Source organism: Anser cygnoides, chromosome 17 (assembly GCF_040182565.1).
Source record: "Anser cygnoides isolate HZ-2024a breed goose chromosome 17, Taihu_goose_T2T_genome, whole genome shotgun sequence".
In the NCBI taxonomy this organism is placed as follows: domain Eukaryota; kingdom Metazoa; phylum Chordata; class Aves; order Anseriformes; family Anatidae; genus Anser; species Anser cygnoides.
Genome location: NC_089889.1, coordinates 7,945,818 through 7,970,113, shown reverse-complemented (window position 1 = coordinate 7,970,113; position 24,296 = coordinate 7,945,818). Strand labels below are relative to the sequence as shown.

General features: G+C 42.6%; 1 protein-coding gene across 31 annotated transcripts in view; it reads right to left on the bottom strand.

Annotated features, from left to right (window-relative positions):
• Positions 1-657: 657 nt before the first annotated feature.
• FBRSL1 (fibrosin like 1) overlaps positions 658-24,296 on the bottom strand; it is a 518,463-nt gene continuing 494,824 nt past the window's right edge. For 18 of the 31 annotated variants that reach the window (XM_066979019.1, XM_066979011.1, XM_066979015.1 and 15 more), the window contains 11 exons: positions 22,154-22,389; positions 19,940-19,990; positions 18,921-19,016; positions 15,453-15,524; positions 14,826-14,864; positions 13,882-13,953; positions 12,425-12,557; positions 8,328-8,411; positions 6,601-6,684; positions 5,335-5,575; positions 658-3,290 (listed from right to left, as the gene is read on the bottom strand). In XM_066979019.1, the coding sequence (XP_066835120.1) occupies positions 2,057-3,290; positions 5,335-5,575; positions 6,601-6,684; positions 8,328-8,411; positions 12,425-12,557; positions 13,882-13,953; positions 14,826-14,864; positions 15,453-15,524; positions 18,921-19,016; positions 19,940-19,990; positions 22,154-22,389 (2,342 nt within the window). In that variant the 3' untranslated portion in view covers positions 658-2,056. Of the gene's footprint in view, positions 3,291-5,334; positions 5,576-6,600; positions 6,685-8,327; positions 8,412-12,424; positions 12,558-13,881; positions 13,954-14,825; positions 14,865-15,452; positions 15,525-18,920; positions 19,017-19,939; positions 19,991-22,153; positions 22,642-24,296 lie in introns of all 31 variants that reach the window. The other 13 variants (XM_048063690.2, XM_066979013.1, XM_066979012.1 and 10 more) reach the window with 13 other exon arrangements.

The following is a 24,296-nucleotide window of genomic DNA, read 5'->3' as shown; positions in this document are numbered from 1 at the left end:
CAGCGCTTCAGGCTATAACCCTCCCGTAGCTACGCCGGCAGCACAATCCCTGCAAACAAGCTGCTGCACAGAGGCTGTGCTTTCTTTTCTGTCCTTTTTTTCCTTTCCTTTCCCCTTTGAACCGGAGAAAGGCTCAAGCAGAGATCTGCAAACCAAATAAAATCCCTCTCCCAGCACCAACCCCTTCCTCCAAGTCGCCGCAGTGCCGGGGCGTTGATGCGCTGTCGATAAACCATTAGCCTCCGAGTCGGCAGCGCTGGCCATGACACACAAACACTCGACTACCTTTTTCATCCAAAATCAATGTTGTATTTATCTTCATTGATCTACAAGGAAACTGAATGTTTAAAATTACAGGGGGTGCAGGGGGGAGGATGGGGAGGGGGGGGAAACAAGAGTTACAGAGCCAAGAAAATAGTAGCGGATGGCTGAATTAACTAGAGAGAAAAAGCCCAGGATATATAAAACATGGACACTGAAAAATAAAATAAGGGAGGGGGGATGGTACAGCAAGTAAAACATGGCAAAATTTACATATGGATGAAAAGTAAAATTGGAAATAAAAAATAAATCATGCCAAAAAGCAGTTCAAGGCAGAACCACACTGAAACAAACATTTGCTTATGGTCTTCATGTACTATAGATAATATATCAGAATTTCTTTTTTTTTAATCAACCATTAGACTTTTTTTTGCACTCCTAAAATTCTACTTTGTCTTGTATACAGATTCCAATAAGAACACTGCACAATTAGCACAAGGGGTCCACGGAAAATTGTCCTTGCTTGCCAGCGATCCTGCCCACAACACAAAAAAAGAGAAAAAAAGGAAAAAAAAAATAAGGAAAGGGTCTGCCGCATGGTACTGTGCCAGTTCCATCTGCTTTTGCCAGCTTGAAAAGTAGGAAACCAAAATTCCCTTCCAGGAGCGTGTGTCTCTCTTTCCTTGACGAACTGTCCCTTGTGTTTGTACAAAAAAATTCAGTCTCTCTCTTTTTTTTTTGTTAAACACAATCATTCTTCTTCCTGTTCACATGCCATTTCCATTCTGTCTCCATAGTTGCAAGTTGGTTGTTTTTGGGTTGTTTTTTTTTTTTTTAAACCTTCCTCCCCCCAACATCCGCTAAGACCTGCCTCCAAGTTCTTGCATAGTTGAAGTATATATGCCGTACTTAGCTTTCTGAGTGTGAATTTCTGACTGTGACAAGAGTATGAGTTGTAACCATGTTAACAAATAACCAGAGTGGTTCTAGAAACCATTTTTATAAAGTCTACCTATGTTAAGAATTTAATATTGGTGTACATTTATATTAACAGAATATTTACAGTTTGTTTTCTGTTTTTTTTTTTTGTTTAAAACAAGAAGTCAAAAAAAATTCCTCTTAAATTTCTGCATAATATAATAAGGCAAAAAACAAACAGTTTTGTACATTATTATTATTATTAATATTTTAATATATATCTGTAACTTCGGTTCCAAAGTACCAAGGTAAGTGATCAATTGGCCTCAGAAGGGAACCTCACAGTGGACTGTAAAACTACAGTATTTCCATAAATAATACTTTTAAGAAACCCTGGGTATTTTTTCTTAAGGATCTGAGGCCTTTTAAATGCAAATTTAACTAAAGACAAAAGCAAAAATTTCTTTTTTCTTTTTAAGTGAATAAAGAGCACAAAATTAAAAAAAATACAAATCCATTAAAAATGTTTCTCACATTTGGGAAAAAATGTACAAACTTGCTATTTTTAACTCATTTTTTTTTTTTAGCACAGAAACAAAAACAAAACCAAAAATCAATACCTATATATTAAATTCCCATTCTCAGCAACCTTCTTGTTGGAAAGTCTGCATCCCCGACCCCATTATTTATGGAAATGTGCTTAACTTCTACAAATTTTACATTAAAAAAAAAAAAAAGTTTACAGCAGTGCATTTTGTAAAAGGTTTGTTTTTTGTTTTTCTTTTTTTGTGTTTTTTGTTTTTTCTGTTTGTTTTGTTGTTGTTGTTGTTGGTTGTTTGTTTTATATACAGGCGAGTTTAAAATGCAATGTTGGGGACTATCGTGCCTCTACTTCTTTGGGGTTCCTAGAGGGGGAGTAGTCCCTGGACTCTGAGTTTGTGAGTGGAGTAGTCCTGCGTGGGGAGGCAGGTCTGGTGCTGCTCGCTGGTACAAGAGGCGGTGGGGCGCTCAGCGCTGCAGTTGGTGGGTTCCTATTTAAAATCCCATTGTGCATGGCAGTGGATGGACTCAGTCTGGGGTAATGCATCCCGCTTAAATGAGGCATGAAGGATGGCACGTGTGCCAGGTGACTTTCGATAGGGGATGAGTGCAAGTGGTGCATTCTGGCACGCTCAAGTTCTTCCCGTAAGTGCAAGCGCTCTCTTTCCTCCACTTGCCGCAACCGCTCCTGCTCTCGGCGGGCTTCAAGAAGGTTTTCATGGTTGTAGTCATGTGGCTCCCTGTCTCTGTAAGAACGCTCATGGTCGTAAAATCCAGAGGTGGTAGGGAACCTATGGATGGGATCCGTCCGGAGCTGGAAGTCCATTCGACGGTGCAGGTCTAAGCTCCGGTAGGCATCTCGCAATGGGTCCCTCATTGGGTCCCAAGAAAATCCAGGATGTGGCAGCCTCTCTCTTCCTGACAAAGGATTCATGCCTATGAGCGGGGTCATCATTCTGCTGCGGTCCAGGACATTCATGTTGTTCATCTGGTGCACACTGCCCATGGAGATAGGCATTGAGGCAGCCATTGAGGGAGGCAACGACAATCCATGCAAAGTAGGTGGTGGGGGATGCTCCACTGATCGGGAGTGCTGCGAAGGCTCAGACCCTACCACCAGCACATCACTGTCTTCTTTCCTCTCCTCTTTGACTTTGATGTCATTCTTAATCTTCTGGAGGTCACTGGGAAGCTCTGTCTTTCTCTCCATGTCCTTGCTCATTAGATTGGTAAGCTTCAAGCTCTCACTTAGTGCAGGTTTGCTGTATGGTGATACAGACTGGATTACTGGCTTTGTGTTGTCCTCAGAGGGTCTCTTATCATGGCTTGGAGTTTCCTTCACTGGGGAACGGCTCTCTTTAATCTTGTGTTCTGCTATGGGCGGCTCTCTCAGCCGGTCAGGGTGCTCTCGCTCAGGTTCTTTGGACCTTTCCCTTTCACCGAGGCTAACCTGCCTGATAGGATCACTGGAGGTTTGGCTGTTGCTGCGGATGAGATTGCTTATCTGATGTGTCACTGGAGCTGATGCCGGTGAGGATCTGTTCGAATGTCTGTTTTTATCCATGAGGTCTCTGTAAAAAGAATGCAGACACATCCTTGGGTTTGTGTGAACAAACATACATGTGATGCTGGACGTGCATAGTGGTGTCTACTTGCATAATTTGAAAAGCTCTCCTATAGCTATAGCTATGGTATGCACTAAATGATATGAACTACCGGCCTTTAGGTTCTATTTAAAAAAAAAAAAAAAGAAAGCTAAACATCTACAGATCTGGGACTGAACTGGGGATGCATTTGAAAGAGCAGCACATTTCACCTTAAGAGAAAGGCCAGCTCACTAAGAAATGTCGGAACAAAGTCTAGACAGCTTATTTTTTTAAAAAAGGTGATTATTGCATACATACATACACATCTTGCTGCCAGACAATTATTTTGTTGGCTATAACACTTTTAACTGTGGTTCCTTTCCTAAAACATGGATGCAGGCACACAAAATGGAACTGTTCTGGAAGCCTACAGAAATATATGAAGGTCCTTCATGAAACAGCCTCATCAACTGGAAGCAGCTGTAACACGATGGATATTTTTCTATGGGGCTGCAGTAAAGTTTGTGTCGCCGTCAGTTTTGGCAGTTAAGCTAGGTGCTTAAGCAAAAAATTCCTGCACAGGCTGAGAAAATGAATGACTGGCCTTTGTTATGAGAGGGCCTGCTATGAGGAACAAGGGGTTTGATGAGAAATGTCCATTGTTTAGAAGAAGGCATGAGAATGGGGTTTATGTTTCCAACTGCACCTCTCTCTGTGAGCAAGCCAATTAGTTGCTCTTACTCCCATGTCTTTAAGTGAATAAATAATGTTCACCTTCTAGAAGCACTCTGCTCTGAATAAACACTTTAAACACAAAGTATGACGGTGGGATTGAGAGAACTGCATTATGCAGCTGAGGAGCTCAGTGATGCCTACCTTCAATGCTGGGCTTGCATCTGAGTCATAAGAATCATGGTGCTGTAAACTGGAGGTGTTTTGGGTAATTCTGTGGGTATTTATCCCTTATGATTACACTTGCTAACCAGATTTATCTCTCTGTGGTAGTCCTAATTGCTGGTCAAGGATGTAGCTTATTAAAACCATGTCTAAACAAGGATGCTGGGGATAGCTTTGGCTGAATTAATAGACATATAACAGAGATGTTAACCCCTGAGTGAACACTCTTAAAAGTGAAGTAACCTTGGCTTGGAAATGATTTATGCTGAAGCCAACAAGGGAGCTTCCTATCTGAATGACTATCCATACAAGCGTGTCAGACAGTTTAACATTTAAAGCAAGACGATTTTCAGCCTATTCCTTCTATATAATCTTGTTCACAGGCACTGCCTGAAGAGCTCATTAAAAACACTCCAGGCAAACTACAAAACCCTGATCAGCAATGAAATGCACACATCTAAGGTTTGCAGGCTGTTATTGTCTACAAAGAAGTAGCCTGTTGGAGACAACCAGGGTCTGAAATTTACAGCTTGAAAATCATATAGCTGGAAGCTAATGAAGTATCTATAGCTCAGGTGATACAGTCCTGTCATCATTAATAAGGGCTTGCCTACAGTGCAATTTTTTAAAATCAGATTTGCTAATGGATTCACATACACTGCTCCAGATACAGGCATTTGCATTTTTACCTTGTTAATGTCCAGCTAACATTTGAATTCATCAGCATATTTGTAATGGGAGCTATGACTGTCTACAAAGGACCCATCACAATACCACCTCCAGGAATTCAGAATATATAGCACTCCTAAAGGAGGCTGGTGAAAACAGCTGCATACACCCTGAAAACACAGTGACGTGCTCATTTCCTCAACCTGGTGTCTTTTTAAAACCTGACAGTGGGGAAGTAAAGACTAGCCTACTGTATCTCCACAGAGGACAAATCCTAAAAGGCAGAGGTTTCTTTTTGTGCCACTAGTACTTGAGCTTATCTCAGGGACAGAGCTATCAGATGTTTCAAAGACAAGCAATGTTTTGCTCTGAAGGTGATTTTAAGATGGGAATTGATGGTAAAGGAAAAAATAAGAAAAAACGGAGAAAAAAGAGACTAGAATCAAAAGCACACGTGGCTCACCTCTCTTTGTCTCTGTCATCTTTACTCAGAGAAAGATCCCTCTTCTCAGGCTCTCGGTCCCGCTCTCTGTCTCTGTCGTGGTTTGTCACCGAGGAGCTTCGCTCAGAATCGGTCGGCTTGGGCCACTGTGGAGGTGTTGGGAAGGACGGCGGGGTCCGATGGAGTCTATTCCATGGCTCATGGGGATTATTGAAATTCTGCAGGTTTGGGCCATCTTTGTGAGTAAAAATGTTGTTGTGAGCTAGAATAATGGCAGGGGAGGAGGAATAGTTAAAAATAATTAAAACCAAATAATTACATATGCATTTTGCACAACGCTAATTAATCCAGAGCTGTCCTTTCAAGGCTTATTTAATGTGCAGCTCATGGTGAGGGGGAGCTACTAGCAGGTGGTCAGAGATACCTCCGGCACTGGGTGGAAGATCCACCAGCTCTTTTAAGGCTATTTGCGGAGGAAGCTTTCACTATACATCTGAATAACTCAGAAATGACAGAAAACGCCCAGCTTCTTTTTTCCCCCCGCCCCAGCAAGGGTTCCAGCACAAAAGCAATATTCTTCCTCAGCTCCCTCACTGGCAGAAACTTTAATTTGTGGGTAGTTACAAGCAATCAGCTGCCTGCAGCTGAGGATTCAGGGATTTTTTTTTTTTGTTAAAGAAACCAGACTACTTGGTGGTATGTATGTATGTGTATAAAAATAGAGCTTGGCTGTAGGCTTTTTAGAACAGTCACTTGATTTTCCTCCATCAATCTTCAACTGATTCCTGTTGCACCATGAGATGCAAAAGCATGCTCTTATGTGTGGCTCTCAAGCATGTCTTGCCTACAGGTAACATGTTTTTGAAGTAAAATCATTTTATACAGGTAATTTAAACTCCAGACAATGGTTACAGAGAAAGTCTACATGCTGAATTAGGAGAAGTATCAATAGCTGTTCCACTGTGCATCTTCACTGTTGAAGGGTGTTACTTTAGATGCCCATGGGGTATCAGAGCTCAGTGGGGTCATGCAGCTCCAGCACCTCTAAGAACACACAAGGCAACATCCTTCAGCAGTGAGGAGACACAGAGCACACCTATTGATGTCTGTGACATGCAGAAAAGCTCCCACCGCAGAGACCTGGAAATCTTAGGTGCAGTGTTTTCAGATAGGAGAATGGAGGTTAGGAAATAAACTTCTTTAAAAACTACCACCAGCTGCTGTAAATATTAGCATGTGGCTTTTCTGGAAGGGATGTTTGTCTGCAGTAACCCAGCCAGTACTTACTCAGAGCATGACTGCCTAATCCTCCAAAGGCATTGCTGCCTAAGTTCCCAAGGCCGCTGAAGGTGCTTGACCTGCTAAATGGATCTGGAAAGGCAAACAGGGATTTAGCAGGCATTTAGCCAAGAATGTTGGAGAATGAAATGCACCCCTCCCCTTCTTAACGGTCTGAATCCAAGTAGGATTAGGCCAGACTTTAAGCTGATCCTTCTCATTGCAAGGTTCTTTGCACAGAAAATTCCCAGCATGTTAAAAGGGAGAAGGGATTCAGTGCTCACACTGCAAACAGGTGCTGTAATAAACTTTTGTATGCTAGTCAGAGGGGAGCTAGAAATTAAGTTTGAATAGCTGAAATTAGGATGGCTGCTGCTAAGCTGAAACTCTCCTTCCTTATCAGCTGTAATAGCAGCAGCATTGCAGTTGCCTTGAAAGAAGAACATCAGCAGCTCCTGAGTCAGCATATTGAGGGGATGCATTGTTTCACTGTTGTTTCTGTGTACGACCTTCTACCCTCTTTGTAATGGTGCACAGAGACAGTCCTAAGCTAACTGCTATGGACATCCATCCAGAGACCAACTAAACACATGGGTCTGTTTGTACCAAAATCCTCTCCCATAATCTATTCCCTGATCATAGTGGTGGAAATGATAGCATAGCCTTAGCCTTACTGGCACTTGTCTTTGTAAAAAGTCCTGCCTGTTTTTTCACTGGAGGCACCCATCATCAAAAGAGGTCTGAGTGCCCAACTCAGGTTTCTGCACTCCAAAGATAGCTAGGGGTTAAAACATGCAAGTACACTTGTTTTTCTCCTACTGGTCATCTCTAAACAACTCCTCCTGTCCACTGACTTTTTGGCTGTCTTTTTAATGTCTTTAACTTGCCATGTTACAGGTGAGGTGCTCCCCGTATGCCTATATTTAAAATATCAAGGCAAACAGCACAAGTAACTTTTATTTTTACACAAACAACTATTTACTTATTTTGAAATAGCTGTTCTTGTCCCTCTCCTTTGCTATTTAGTAGTTGAGTGACTTTGTAGAGATACAGTTAATTTTGACAGAATGTTCAGGAGTTGATGTAAATCTAGGTATTTGCAACAGAAGGAAGTCTACTGGGTCATGTGGGATGCTGCATGTACTGATTGGATGAGTGTTACTAAAACATTAATCAACAGAACTTGAACCTTAATTGGCAATGAGCTGCCTGTGAGCTTTGAAAATGAGGAAATTTGAGAAAATCAGGCCCTACTTACTGCCAATTAGGAAACTGAAAGACTGGAAAAATGTGCAGAACAGCTACTTGCCAGGAACCGTTCACTGAACTTTAATATAGAACCTAGCCAAGAACTTTCACAGGTAAGAAAGGGCATGGGACGAGCCCATTTTAAGCTGTGGCTTGTTTGAGGTACCTTTGAAATAAAATTTCTCCTGTTTCCCTGGGCACATTCAGCAGCACGGAAGGGCTCTACAAGTCAGGTTTCAGCTTGTGTGCCGTGCAAATGCCCAACTCTGTCGAAGGGGAGAGTCTGCTAATCCTGCTCCTCTCCTTTGGAGGAGATCACAGGGGGTGTGCTGGGAACCTGGTGTGGGTGGGACAATTTCTGAGCGAGCTTCTCATCCCTGAGAAAGTTTAATCCTCTCCCTCTGATACTGCCACTGTGCCTCAGGCAGGACTGTGCTGAGAGCCAGGACTGGGTCAGACATATAAAGGTGAAGGCAGGGTTTACTTACACTTACCTGCCAAGTGGTTAGTAGGCAGGAAACTGCTGTGATGAGGTGAAGGACCAAAGGGCGTGGTGGCTGGATGTGTCGCACCTGGGAGAACAAGGTCTCTTTTTAGTTCAGTAGCAAGTGACAGAGGTCCTGGCCATCAAACTCAAGAACCAGATGCAAGGGCACAGTCAGATTTAAACAGCATGGGTGGGACTGGGGCAGACCCCAAATGGCTATGGGCAGGATTTCTCTCGGTGCTCTTTGAAGGAGTCTCTCAGCACTAGGAGGCAGGAGGAGACCTTGCACTGAGTGTTGCTGCTCACCTGCAATAACTGGGCAGTGAATCTCTTTGTCTGGCATTTTCAGTCATTACTCTGTGTTTACACTAAACAGGGTCAGTCCAGGTTACGCACCCAGACAGAAGGTGCTCGGAAGTGACTGATTAGAGTCTACGTGAAACACCAGTTAATGACAGGCACGCAGGGAACATCAATCATGCCTCTCCCATGAGAGCCCCATCTTTGCTCTCACATCTGTCTCTGCATACACAGCTTCCCCCCGCGATATTTTTTCCCTCTCCTGTACACTGCTTACTGCCATGGTGCCATGCTGCCCTGGGGGAAAGGAACACTGCTTAGCACACTGCTTTACATCAGGTTGAGGTAAGGTGAAAGAATGGGCTGAAAATAAGCTGGTCCGTCCTGCATTTCAAGGTGGACTAAGTTCATGCTCAGGTGGCCTTCATAAAGGAAAACCAGAGCAGAAAATGAAAGATTTGCTTCTTTTGCAGGCAGACACACACAAAACTGCAACTGCAACTTGTGAAAAGCACTGGTGTCACCTGGCATGGGGATACGTGGGTTTTGGAGGAAGATCAATTCCCACATATCCTGCAAACGACAGTGTGTTTGGGGAATCTCCTGGGCCTTGCTTTAGCCCCCGAAGATCAGTACAGGGGATTTTCAAGATGCACCTGAAATCTAGTTTTGAATATTTCTGTTTCAGATGTATGCACCAAAACATTTCTGTGGCTCCAGCATTACACTGACAAGTCCAGCCTTCTGCAAATGTTTAGACTGTGAATGTCCTGTCGGTGCCTTCTCTGTGCCAGGCCTTCACATGCTACAGACAAAGCCGAATTATCAACTACAATAACTTTTAGATCCTGTCTGGATGCAACACAACTTCTGCCTCCCTTGCAGAAAGCAAAATCTGCCATACCTGTGCATTAACTCTCATTTTGTTAGAAACTAGTAATTCCACTCAATGACAGAAAAGCAGCACTTTTCATGTGCAAAACAGACCAACACCTAAATAAAGCTTTTCAGTGCTTTTCTCTTGTATTCTGTTGGTAAAAAGGAGAGACCAAGAGGTTGACTCTTGCAAACATCATCAGCCACACTGGGCATGAACATGGGCTGTTCACTAACAGCTGGCTTACCCAGTCACTGCTTTCTGCAGTGGTAACTTTCGATTATAGAAAATAGGATTATGATCCTTCTCTTCCTGGTGCTCAAGCTCTCCTGCCACCTTCATCACAAAGTTTTCTGCCTCATCTGTTGTCCATGTGAATGATTCCCACTGGTGACAGACCTGCTCTGGCAAGTTCCTGCCCCCTCATCTCTGAATCAAAGTTTCTACCATATATAATTGGTGCTGATAATACTACAGGAGGTCACAGCAAAAGTGGAGGGAAACAGAAGAAAGAAACTGATGTACATAGGAGAAAATGCGTCCTGAACAAAGCCTGAACAGGGTTTTATGGAGGTGTTGGTCAGTCCAGTACCTGGTTTAACTTGGCAACAGAGTCCAGTAACAGGCAGTCATTGTAAAATGCACTCATGTTCTGAACATGAGCAGACTATAAAGCCTGAGAGGGAGACAGCGCTGCACATCCCTCACCAGCCTGGGCACCACGAACCTAAGCAGCCAGAAAATGAGTTGAGGAAACTTAAGAGAGACCACGGCAATGAGACCTGAAGTTATCTATAAACATTCTGACTGCTCCAATGCCTCAAGATGGATGGAGACTGTCATCTTTCTAATCCTTTAAGATTTCAGAAGGTGTATAATGGATGGGAGATTTCTTCAAAGGAGACGGCTTACAAACTCAACTACACGGGCTGATAATAAAAAATCCTCCGGAGAAAGCCAGGAGCAGCACTGCAGGCTGTCAGGTAGTTATTAAATATAGCATCTGCCAGGCAGCCGAACATCCGTCCTGAAGACAGGTGGCCCTAAGATAACTTATGTCTCCCACAGTAACTAGGCAATGCAGCAGAACCCATGATTCACATCAACGACATGCTTGTTCGATAAGGTGAAAAGAATGCCTCAGATATTGCAGAGCAAAAGATTTATTCATCTATATACTACTGCTGCAATGTTTGTTCACTTTGATAGCACTCTTTACCTAGATTTACCATGTAATGGCTCTTGTGATTAATACACTCATGGACAAGTTGCTGTAAGGTTGTTTCTCTCCAGCAAAAGTTTTTTATTAATTTGCCTTCTTTAATGTATCTATTCCATAATAGTTCCCTCCTGCTTTTATGAATGGAGAAGCAAGCCATGCTTGCATCTTTGTAAGAGGAAAAGCTCAAGACACCAATTAGACTGGTGCTTTGATTCAATGGACTGTTTTTGCCTGTTAGGGTAAACTTTGTCCAGCAGTCTTAAGTAATAAAAACATACATGAAGCAAGATTCTTGTAACAAGAAGACAGGACAGACTAAAGACAGTGTTAAGGAAACAGCTGCTATGGGAAAACAAGCAGAAGTTTGTAAATCAGCTGTACTTATGCTTCCAGTAGATGCAATATATTATCTTGTCCCTGTACTACCAAAGTACCAAAGACCAAAAGATCAAAATACAGGAAAGCATTCTACAATATACAGCTAGTATCAGCAATGATTGTATGTGGTGGAAACTTGCACGTGATGTTTAAGATTTTCCATCCACAAATAAGGGCTGAAAGACAAACTGAACCACTACTGGAGTTCCTGAAGACCGTCTGACATCCTCATTCAAAAGTCATTTCCCACTGCGGTTTCAGCTTGATTCAACTCTGTTGCTTTTATGTCATGCTTGGGACAGAACTTGTAACTCTTCTAATCTCATTCACTTCAACAATAATGATGCAATACTGCATCATAAAAGCAGAGTTAAGTTAGGAAAGGAAGTTACATTTGTTGTCAGTGAATTACATACATAAGTGACTAAGTTGTACCATATGAAGTGATACAGCTCACTTCAAAGGCTCACTTAAGCATCTTAAATAAAGAAAGAAAATCTGTTTAAGTCCGGGTGGGAGTTAGGCCCTTGGAACAGAACAAAAACATCTGGTAGATGGACATCAACATGAGTAGCAGCTGTGACCTCCAAAACCAGAATGTCAGAGTTGCAGTCTCCTGTGGTCAGACATCAAGAACAGGGCAATGAAGCTTTCTGAACTTTTGTAATTGGATTCATTGTAATTACTTCTTCAACATATCACAAAGCAATTTATCTACATATACTGTAGTTAATTCTTTTGTTTTTAAAATCAATATTCTGTTTTAAGCCTTAGAGACTGCTGCACTTTCTAACATATAAGGGAATTTTACATTTAAAAAACAAATGCTTTACAAATACACCTTCTGTGATATTTTTCAATGTTGTTATCATCGTTTTCCGTTTTACAAAAACCCCATTTATTCAGAAAATAAACACCACCTGTTGAATGGCGCAGCTAAGAACACAGCAAATACAAAAGCATGGAAGAAACCAGGGCCATTTCCAATCCTACGCAAGGGAAACATTTTCAAGTGTTTTGTCAAAATTGCTTTTTAAAATCACGCCATAGTCAATTAATCAGGCACATAAGAACCAGCTGCACAGACCCGACTTTAAGAGCCAACTACTGAGATCTCAGTGATGCACAGAGGAACCTGTACTGGAGTCCACAGGCTCTGCTCTCAGAGCCCAGTCCACACCTGTCCCCAGTACTTCCACACCCCTCTGAATATTCCTCCCATTAATTTTTGAGGCATATATAGCTGTAGAGACACACATTAAATACACTGACTTTTTTATGTTTTGTTTTGTTTTTTCAACAAATGATGATCCTCCCTTACCTGTGGTAGAAAACAGAGGCCTGGCAAGGTCCTGTGGATAATGGAAGCCTGGAAACACGCCAGGGGCAGGAGGTCTGCTGAACAGGTCAAGTTTACCACCTATCTCTAGCTTGTGGGGATCCAGCTGCATTTGCTGTCAAATGATACAAAAGCAATCTCATTATGCATTTCCTTTTTTTTGTTGGAGAAAAGAGAGGGAGTTCAGGCTCATTCCTGCTTAGCACTGCCAGGGAGAGTTAGTAAGAGTGACAGCAGCATCTCTGGTCACATACTGCAGCCGCGCTCTGACAGCATCTATAAGGCCATTTCACTCCACAGCCTCTCAGCTGCCTGCCTCGTCCACATGAATAAGGTCTGAAGTGAGCTCTTAGCCCCTCAGCACACACACTGGAGCATGCAACATGATACACTGAGCACGCTGCACGGCGGGATCAGTCGGCAGTCTCAGCCTGACAAAAAATATTCTGCAGGCGGAAAGCTGCTGACAGAAGCCTTGGGAGCTGGGTGACGGACTCGTCTGTTTTGCTTCTCCAGTTTGGAAAGAGAGAGACGTTCCTAGACTGTCTTTCCTCCAGCCAACACAACTCAGCATGAAGGCATGAGGAGAGGGATGAAGAAAACTGACTATGAGATCCCTCCAGAGGCTATTTTTATCCTTACCCTATAGAAGTGAGCATGGTCAGCCTGAGGAACTGCACCTTAGTCAAAGACATGTATGTCTCTTGAGAAATATACAGCTTAAAGATGACATATTTACTTAACAATAAAAAGGACACACACAACTTGTAGAGGCGCTAGTTATGATCTACCCACTTAAACACTTAATAACGTTCATTAACAGGTCAAAAACCTACAGCAGGAACTATGAAAGAAAACCATCACTCTACAGAAGTCGTATTATTTGCTATTCTGCCTGCCACAGGGAGCTTTGAGCCTGCAAAAGCACCCCAGCGTACCTATGTCTTGTTACCTCTTGATTTTCTAAGCCACTCCCTCTGCTCCCCTATCTTCACCGCAATGCAGAAAGACCAGGAACCTACTTGCCTGCTCTACACTTGGTAAAACATTCTTCACGGTATAAGTCACTTCATTCTTATTAGGGTAATACTCCGTATTCCACAGGAGGTACTAGTATAGAAGGGAATTGACATTAAACATGTACGCTTTGTATAAAGCTGGATTTGGAGCAAAATTACCATCTGCTTCCCTTTCTTCTTCTCTTTCTGTCTATACACTTAGTATCTCCTGCTCGTTTTGCTACCCTTCAACCCAACTCCTTTGCCCTCAGATAAACTTTACAGTTGACAGAACAAATATCAAAAGGATTGAAAGCGTTAGTTAGTCAATACAGGCAAGTTTAAGGATCACCAATACTAACTGCTTCCTCCTCATTAGTCACTAAAATATAACATGTAAGTCAAAAGACTTGGCTTTGTTCCATAAACTGTCTGAATTACCTTTATCTTTTGCTGGTGATGGTAGATCTGCCAGGCGATCTGTACATGAACCGCACACCACTTCCCGGGTTTCTGCAATGGAAAGTGCAAGAATTTAGATTAATTTGTTAGCAATCTACATCAGATAGAATGTTTCATTTCCCTTACTGTCAAACAGTCAACTAAGCAATGAGAAAGGCTGACTACTAAAACGGCACAATAGGTGATTAACGTGTTTTTTTTTTTCTGTACTGCACCTGATGATGTTTAAATTAAGAAGGAAAGAAACAGGAAGAATGTGGGATATCTTCCTCATCTCATGGAGACCTCAGATCCCTGCCTTGCTCTCTCATACTTGTGCTTCCTCCTTCATAAACTGAAATAAATGGCTGCAGAGAACAGTATGACTTGCTGAAGAGAAAGGAGTTGATAGTTAACCATCCTGTTTCTGAAAAGAGCCCTGTTCATTCATCCCTGCTGTACAGGGTCTGCAGGCTAACTCATGAGCAATTATTATGAATGCTTGCATTGGGGTAGGAAAAGCGTACTGACAATCACCAGGGATGAGCAGTGCCGCAGCTGAATAGGTTGCTGTTTTTCAGCTGATCTGCAGTACCCACTATAGTGTTCTTATGGAACATCAGAAGCACAGATAAAACACATTGACCTAAGCCACCATGAATCTGACCAATTGTGAACATCTGTCCAGGCTCGCAGTCGTTTATTTCTGTGACCCTTATTTCATACTGTCAACTATTAATGCACACAAATGGATGCAAAATATGGTTGGGATTCAACCTCAAAGTTATTAATCAGAAGCAGCTAAGAGCTAACTATGACATTTTGCTTTAAATAAAGGATGAACTTGAAATTTTCTACCAGACATGTTAGATTTCAAAAACATATGTACAATTTTTTAAATATATATTATATATATATGTATAAAAATAAAATCCCCCACAAACCTTACTTACTCTTACTGGAGGCCTGTAAGGGTCTGACACCTATGGAAAAAGCAGAAATAAAACAATCAGTCTTTCTAAAACTACCCATATGCAGAAAGGTGGGGAATTTCCTTCCTCTGAACAAGTAAAAGCATTTAGAAAGCAATGTTCCAGAGAAGTCCCCTGTGACAAGGAAAACCTGAAGAACTTAAATCAGGCTTAAAACTTCTCTTCCATTCCTTGCACCAAACTCAGCAAAATTTTATGATAAACAGAGCAGCTTCATACCAGCAACTGAACAGTACCCACGCTTTTCTGAACTTTATAATTGTTCTGAAATAAAAGTGTGCATAAAAAGAGTGCATAAAACTACTCTCCAAGTGATGGTTTGGGTAAAGATCTTGAAAGGGTTTCCCACCTCATTTCCCTCTGACTCTGTTTAAAGAAGTCAATACATCCCTTTGTATTCATGACTAGTGGAGGCTACTGTTGTCTCACCAGAAAAAGAAACTTCTGTCCTGACTTCATGTTCACAGGCTACAAGGCAAATTTACTCATCAGCTGCTCTCTCTCTCTTTTAAATGAGCAATCCCTGTGTTTACTGTAAATCCAGATAAGCTCAAAGGAAGATTATATATTGTTGCCTACCCCTGGAGTCTTCTGCAGCAGTGTATGGTGGACTGTGCCTGGTCTACCTGCTACATCGATAGGGTTTGAAGTCTGAAAGACAAGAACAGAGTGTGAATAAAACTGTTTTATACCAGCAAACATTTAACATCTCTATCAGATGTTAATAGCATTAATTAGTCCATGTTTATACTGTGCTTTGAACACGCATATTGCTACATTAGTGCTAAATGTTATCTTTTACTGACAGCCAACAGCATTTAACCACTGTGTCATCTATTATTGTTTAGCAGCAGTAACAGTATTACGGCAGCACCCCTAAGCCCCAGTTGAAATCCCAACCCCATCGTGCTATGCAGTATGCAAGTGGATGGGAAGAGACAGTCCCTTGCCCCCAAAAGCTTCTTCTTTAGACAAAACAGGCAGCCAGTAGGAGAGGAAACGAGAGAGGTGGATTGATTCCCTCAATGTTTCAGGCAGCAGCCAGTATCACAGTCAGGAACAGAACAATTCAAGCACTCCTAGTCCCATATTCCACCTATTGGACTGTGGACCCTTTTCCATCCGGGGCGAGATGATACAATGCTTACAAAGGCAACAGCCCATCTATTTGCTTTGACAAGACAAAATGAGAAACCTTAGAAGGTGCTTGTGGGTCTTTTATAGCTTTGCATTGTTTATCCCATCATTTTCCAGCAAGAATTAAACACCTCATTGAATGAATCCCTGTTCCTCCTCCTCCTCCGGATCCCACCTGTTGCCCTGTCCTAGACGATCCCCAAGAACTCGTTCGTCTTCTTGCTCTGGAATTCATCCATCTCCCACTCCCAGAGCAACTGCACCTGGTGCCTCCATACAGCTGAGTGCAAAGGGGTAAAACCTCATTCCCCAAGTGGTTATTGGGCTCACATTGTAGGTCAAATTATGGTAGATTTCAAACAGTACAAGGAATGAGTAAAATCATGGGTGTGGGTGGTTTTAATTTGTCTAGGACTACGTAACTTCCAGATTCATTAAAAAGAGGATTCTTGTGTGCGTGTAGGTAAGTCAACAAGTTCCCCAGGCAGATCTGAGCTCTTGGGGCCTGTCTGACAGCTGAGGTATATATAAGGTGGCAAATAAGTTACAGCTATCATACAGGCAAGAGTTGTAAGATCACAACATGTTAATATAGCATGGTGTCATCCTGTCCCTTTGTCCCCTGGAGAAAGATGTGAAAGCTTCCTCCAGCAAAGTAAACTGAATACTTCTGACCTTTTCAAGTTCTTAGCTTGTGAGAAATGCCTTTGGGAAACTAACTGAGAAGTTTACCGTCAGCCTGGATTTATGTGCAGTGGATTTACACACACAGCTGTAGGCAACTGACACAGGAAGGGGAAAAACAGAACCAGGACCTCTGCTATGGAAAGCAAGAAGTGCAGGATTCAGTGTGCCAAAACTAAGTCATCGGGTCTGTAGTGTTTATGAAGGCTTTGGTCAAACAGCTTGGGAGGGAGAGAGCACGGAAACATGATGCAGTAACAATGCAACAGACTTGAGTGGCTTTGCCCAGCAGTTCAACTTCTCCTCTAGAAAACTGGAAAATAACGTGCCAAAGTGGCAGATCCACTTTTCAACTATTATTTTTCTTCTCTCTTTCCCCCACCCCCCTTTTTTCGGTTGTTAAGAGTGCAGGTAAAAACTGCACTGTCCAGAGATCAAGTGATGTTAGTGATTAACCATGGCACCAGAATGTGACCTTGTGCTGTTTAAACTCAAGCTAGAAAATGTTCTATGTATCTATCATTAAAATGAATTAAAAGCTTGTTATAATACAGCACTAAGTACTGTTTAAAAATGTAAGGGGTCTGTGCTCATGTTTTCTTTCTTGCTGTGCAATCTCTTTGGTCTACTGGCATTTTACAGTGAGATGGTATCTATAAAGCTCTGTGGTGAAGATGGAAGCCCAAAGATGCTGCTGGTATATCAGAAACTCCTTATTAGCAGTGGCCTTATGGCAAAACTGAACCCTATTTTCATGCAAGCAAAATTTTGCCATTTCCACCTCATTTGTGCAGCTTTTCCTGAGAAGGAAAGCTCAGACCTTGACAACTTGGGGTCTGTAGGGAACCCCTGCCATTCCTTGCAAGGACAGCAACAATTAGCAACAATCCCAGCAAGGGCTATCTATGTTCTGTCCCTCTTGCTCCCTCTGCTTAGGGGCAACTGCTGTTCTTCCTTGTCTGTTGCCATTACGTACAGCACTACTAGAGGGAAAAAAAAAAGCCATTTTAAAGGCTCTGCTATTGGCCATTTATCCAGGAAATAAAATAATCTAAAGGATTCAATGGGCACTGAGGAAATACTCCAGGTTCCACTGAAAAAATGAAATGAATTGGGAAGATTGCATGAGGCCTTGTTTGCAGTGGTTGCTAATTACTGACTTCCACTCTGTCAGTGACACTGCTGAGGAAAGCACACCACACAGACCTCCTTGGTATGGGTATGGAAAGGACCACGCAAATGCAAACAGAAAAGGACAAGCTACAGTGCTGGTTCGTAATGTCCTCTAACACAGTAGCAGGGCTCTGTGGAGATGCAGTTCAAGATAAGAAATCTCTAAAACCACTGTAGGTAAGGAAGATAAACACATGGCACCTTACAAATGGAATAAATGCTCTATTTTCAAACAAATGCTATATAGATATAATGAATCTTTTTTGTTTGGAGGGATTTAATACTTTCTGTACATTATAAAGTAGTTAATAATAAGAACAAGTATGGGAGAAAAAACAGTGCACATCACAGAATTCACTGAAAATGGTGGTTATCATGTCAACATTTCCAAACGCCAATCAGTGCTAGTTGTAATGATACCTTACGTTTGCAGTGCACCTTTCAAACACTATCTCAAAGAGACTTCCAGGCATTTATCAACCCTTATAAACCCACTGCAAGATAACTTTATAGATGAGGAAGCTGAGGAACATAAGATTTAAGCAACTTGCCCAAGGTCAGACAGTGTTGGAGCTGGGAATAAAAATTCAGCTCTTTCAAATTGCTCTACCCATTTATAGCAGTCTCTCCCTATTGTTCCCACACTTGTACAGTCAATTTCTCATTCTTTCTGGAAATAAACACAGTGTATCTTTTGCAATCTCAGTCTGTTAAATTTATAAAATGATTTGGGACTCATTGGTCTATTATTAGCTGTAAATATGTCAATCAAATAATGCATTTGCCTGTACACTTCTCCAGTTTCAGTTGACCTCCCAAGTGAACCACTACATCCTTTTCCAAGGAACAATCTGTAGTGCCAAGAGAAAATTTCTGCTCAAGTGTTGGCTGCTTTGTGCAGAGGATGCTCACAGATCTGTGGGGTGATTGCTTCCAACCCTGTGTTGCACTTCCGCTAGTTAAATCATGGGCTACAAAATCACCAGAGACACGACTCTGAATACAGTTTCTCTCCCAGCAAAAGAACAAAGCCTTCAAAGAAGAAGTTTGTACCTTCGGTTGAAATGCTCCCTGAAGTGACCCAAAGGGACCTGAATGTGGAAGCATGGGTGGCATTCCAGGCATTGCTGGAGGATAGGTTGGAAAGAACTACAAAAGAAAAAGAGATGCTTATGTCACAGGACAACTTGAACAATAATGGAGGTAGGTGCCAAGGCTGGCACATACAAAAATAGTACTGTGTCGGACAAGTGCCACGGTGAAAATACACACTAAATTTGCTTTAAATTTTTTTTAAGAGCAAAGCCAAAACTTGGGAAATGTACTCATCTGATGAGTTTTCTTAATAGTGCTGAAGAAGTGTGCCTTTACAATTCGTGGAACTATTGCAGGAAGCACAGAACTTTCACCATTCTTGGAGGAATTGGAGTAATTTGGTTTCTATGCTCACTTTTGGTTAACTTTGCGTTTTTCTACAGTAGTAAACAAATTGATCCTGTTTTGAAATGTGACCTGGTATCATTCTCAAAGCAAAAAAGAACCACAAGATGCTGTATTGCACACTAACCACAGGCAACATGCATACCACCTTGTAGTTGAGTGGGTAAAGTTTTGCTTAGGCCTCTCCTGAGCACATACAGCAGTTTTCCAAGTCCCAAAACATAGAGAGTTTTTGTGCTTTGGAGCAGTGGGGAGCACCAGGAAGAAACCACCAGTCTGACTTACTCCTGTGACCTGAGCAAAATCTTGTGAAAGAGCCATGCACTCTGGGCTGCTGCACTGTGAGAAGCACCAGCTGCAAAGATACTGGAGTGACCACTGATTTAGCAATTTCTGCGCATTCCCTGCCATCCCAGGCACAGCATTACAGAGCCACAGCAGCAGAAATGCAGTAGACAAAGGTTAAAAAAAAAAAGCTTAAAGAAAATTTTGTACCTTAAAAATAAGTAAATCAAGACAGAAAAAAAGAGCTTTAGGAATGAATGAATCAAAAACTACTGATCAATCAAAAACAAGCAAAAGAGCAAGCAGAACCATTATCAAAGACACCACCTAGAAAAATAAGCACTCACGTTGGAATGTCGAAAGTAAGGGTTGTCTAATTTGGGAGCGTACTTGTCAAACTGGAAAGAAAAGAGAAAAACAAAAAAGGAAAACAGGTGAGTTTGTTTTCGACAGTAACAGACACATTAGGATTTCAACACAGACAAATCATCATGACCCATCTGCACAGCATTTAACAGAGCAGAACTGACTGATTATTCCATACTTGCTCATCGGGGAGCTGATTGATTTCCCAGAGCTAAGAGGGACAAAAGGGCACTAGTCCCCAGGTTGCAATGGGTGCTGCTGAGTCTCGCTGCAGAATCTTGTTAGCAGGCACTATGTGGTGTGGTTCCTTCACTATGAAGAGAACAGTCCTGGTATCTGCAGCGCAGTGAAAGGCAAGTTCAGCTCCAGGTCTAGCTCTGGGATCAGCCCCTGGAGCACTGATCAGGTCACAGACTAGATGGGGAACGATCATTTCCATTAGACCACAATTTTTACCAATACCTGCTCCCTATTTTCTGGGATCCTGTAAGTGCCAAAATTGTTTGGAAAAGGGTTTAATTGCTTTAGATGCACAAATATCTCTATATTCTCCCTCTTCTGCAGAAGAGAGAGCTCCCTGGAGATAAAGTGACTGTTAACCTTTGCCTTTCCAGCATGGGGTTTTAACACCTCCATGTGTGCAGTCTGTGCCCCGTATTTATTTTCATGACCATTTGTCCTGTACCACCTTGGAAGCAAAAGCAAAGCATATATATGTTGCATTTTAGAACAATATGTACATTCTGCTGGGAGGAGGGAGCGGGGAAGGAGGCAGGGAAAAGGAGCTGTAGGACCCCATGAAAAGCTGCTTATTTAGCAAGTCAGCTGCTGTTTCGCACTCCTCTACGTGCGGGAGAGTAGATTTGTAATTTTATTAATTACAGTTATTACTGGAGCCATGTCCCCTCCAGTGTAAATACCATAAATTACCAAACACATGCAGCTGTAAATTTCAACACTCTTCTCTGGTGTTGGGATTAGCAGACCTGATCTAGTGGAATATAAGAAGATGTGAGTGAAATATAACAAAAGAGCCTTACAAGCTGTTTTTGCTATGAAGGCTGACATCAACGGGGCATGGGTGGGAGGGAAGGGAGCTGTTGGCAGGATCAGATGTCGGGATTCTTAAATAACACAGGAGATTTCTGAGAAAAGTTTCAGGATTGTTTTACGCAGATCAAGAAAAGAGGAAAAGGTGTTTACACATGAGTACACTGAGCAAACACCTGGGGCTACATTTTGAGTGGAGGATATTACTTTAATTGTCTCACTGCTAAGCAGATTACAACCCAAGAATGTCATCAGGCAATCAACAATGGGAAAGAAAAGTGAGAAACATTATGTTCCTTGAGTCCTTGGTAGTCCTTCTCAAATGCTGCTTTTGCTGTTAGTCCTTGCTTTGGTAGCATTAGAAGATGGCTGCTTCTACATTTTAGTCACAGTGTGAAACTGAGAGGGAAAAAAGCTGAATCTTGTTCTTTCAGCCTAACAAAGTAATTGCCAGAAATGGGAGAGTGCATTTTAAAGTACTGACAAAATCCATTTGTAGCAGATCTCTAACAATTTTTTAACAGCTGCAGAAAAGCCCCATTGTGTTACAAGCAGCTTCAATAGAAGAAGACTAAAGCTTATTACATGGCCAGGAGGATCTCTTCCACAAGAACCAGCCATGCACAAATTAGTGCTTGTTGAGGCAGCCAAACAATAAATGCCAAAATTGATATAGGTCAGGGAATTAGGAGGAAGAGGGACAACACTCGCATCAAACAGAAGAGCTGCTGAGCTATGGCGAGAGCTCCAGGTATGCCAGCACACTCTGCCCCAGAATGGACGGCGCTGCAGCTGTGGGGATGCGTTTTGTACCAGAGGCCACCGATTTGCGGTGCCCTCGTTCGTGTGTTTTGGTGTGCCAAGGCTTGTGGCCCTGAGGAAAGGGAACTGAAGTACCCAGAGGGACACGCAGGAAGGGGAACTACGGGGACTCCAGACTTGTCTGTTGGGTGCAGTACCCGCACCCTGGGGGCACCTGGGGGCCTGGTGTGGATGGAAAGGGGGAGTGCTGGGCCTGCCTCTCCAGGGCCTCATTGGAGGGGCAGGGACAGCACGCCTGGCTGAAACGAAGAGGACTGCTGCTTTATTTGTTTTGACAAGAGTGGGTTAGGCTTTTTGACCAGAGATGCTCTACTTATCCTCACATTTTGGGCTGGGGTACGCACCATGGGAGGTGCAGAGGGCGGCATGAGCGGCGTCTGGGGCAAGCTGGATGGAAAAGGAGTGAATGTGTGCTGGTGGGTGTGTTGGTGCTGATGCGTGTGTTGGTGCTGGTGAAACTCCGCTCTCAGCAGCGGCACCGGGCCAAGTGAGGCAGCGGCCCGGTCCGAACTCTGAACCAAAAACCGGTTGTTCAGCTCTTGCCTGAGCAGTTCGTGATCTAGAGGAGAGAGAGAGAGAAAAAAAAAAGACACAGAGGCCCGTGGGCCTGTGAGTACCACAAAGACGGAGGAGAAAGAGTCAATATTCACCTGGCATTCCCTGTTTCTGCAGGTCATGCTGTGGTGGTTTTCTACGTGAGGACTCATTGGTGGAGGTAAGAGAGATGCCTGTGACAAAGTACCAATCAGAATCCCCGAATGAGGCTGGCAATACATGATTGGTTGGTTGAATGATATCAACAGGCTGGTATCTAAAGACAAGAGAGAACACCATGAGTCATCACAGCAGAAAACATCATCCAGGGGCGGCAGCAAGCGGCCGCCCGCTTCCCCCGCCCGCCGCCCCGCCACCCCGCCCGCCGGGACGCGCCCTAGGGGGCTTCAAACGACCCATACCGACCTGATTCCTCGGAAGTTTTTAAATTCGGAAGCGTACGTGCGTGCTGAAAAGGGATGCTGGGCCTGATTCACGTTACGCTACGGTATATACGTACTTGAAAGGCACCGTTCTGACAAGGGCTACAAGGCAGTGAGGTAACGACGGGCTTGGGTGGCTGGAAGCTACCTGCTCTGCTGGCTGCTTCTCAACAGGTCCCCGTGCCGCCCTCCCCCTTCTCAGCCCCAAGACATGCAAACAGCGACCAGGAACGTCCATCCTACAAACTGAGGCCTTCTTTGCAAATTTATTTATTTATTTGTTTATTTTTGAGGTCTTAAATACTAAGCAGTCAATTTCCACAATTTCTAGCAGGCTGTAATTGTCATTTTTTTGTCCTTGCCTCCGGGTTTTTCTCCTGTGAGAAAATACGGAGGAGGAATCAGCAGGAAGAGGAGAAACACTGAACTGGCTCAAGACCTGCAAGAAGGTTGCAAAGACTGCAGGAACAAGATGTCTCACCACATGACAAGTGGTGTCTCCTCAGCAGCTTCCTCTGGAATAACCAAATTACACCCAATGTGAATGTAGCTTAGGGTAGTGGCAGATACCAGCACTTTAGAAATGATGTGACTGAGGAGAGTAAGAACAAACGTCCACTTGACCAGAAATGTCTGGTGGTATCAATTAAACCCATCTGCGATTTTACCTAAGAGCTTCAAATCGTGGTCAGCATCCAGCATGTTGGATGTTTTGTAAGCTGAGAGCAACCTGTGGCACCAGCTGCAGATGACACGTACCCATTCCTGACTGACCTACTCGCTACTGAACTTACATGAACCTACCTTTTAAGCTGCAGCACTGAATATAAAGGGTCAAATGAATACATGCACTTTAAAGTGTTATTTCATATTTCACAGGCATTTCTTTCACTTAAAGTTTTTAGAGTAACACTAGAAATGTCTAAATCGCTTTCTGCAAATACATTGTTTAGATCTTCAAAGATAGGCACTGTGATCTAGAATTTCAAGGTCGCTGCTACCACTTAGAAGTGTTCATCTTATTGAAAGTCACTTCTGAAGGCAAATTTTGGATGCCTAATTCATTTGCTTTTTGAGTAATAATGTGCTGCTAGGAGCAGGTACTGTGTACTTTTACAATCTGTATAATAATAATATTTACATATGGACAGAAATGGAGAGCAAAAAGTACATACACTTGTGATACTAAAGACTAAGGCACTAGACCAAAAGAATCTATAATGGGTTCTCCTCAAAAAAAAAAAAAAAAAAAAGGCTGAAAACACTTAGGACCAAAACCTAACATGTTTAGAGAATATGAATATGATTTCATGTGTGTCTGTTTATGCATTTAAATCTGGCATGACTTAAAGAAACCAAATCCTTCTGTTAGCATCAAGATAATCCACTTTATGTTTTTCTGGAGGGAGAGATAAAAGCAAGTTGGCAGTTTTAAGTGTTCTGATATCCAATTTCTTTAAGAGACTTGAAGCCAGACTGATAGATTTGC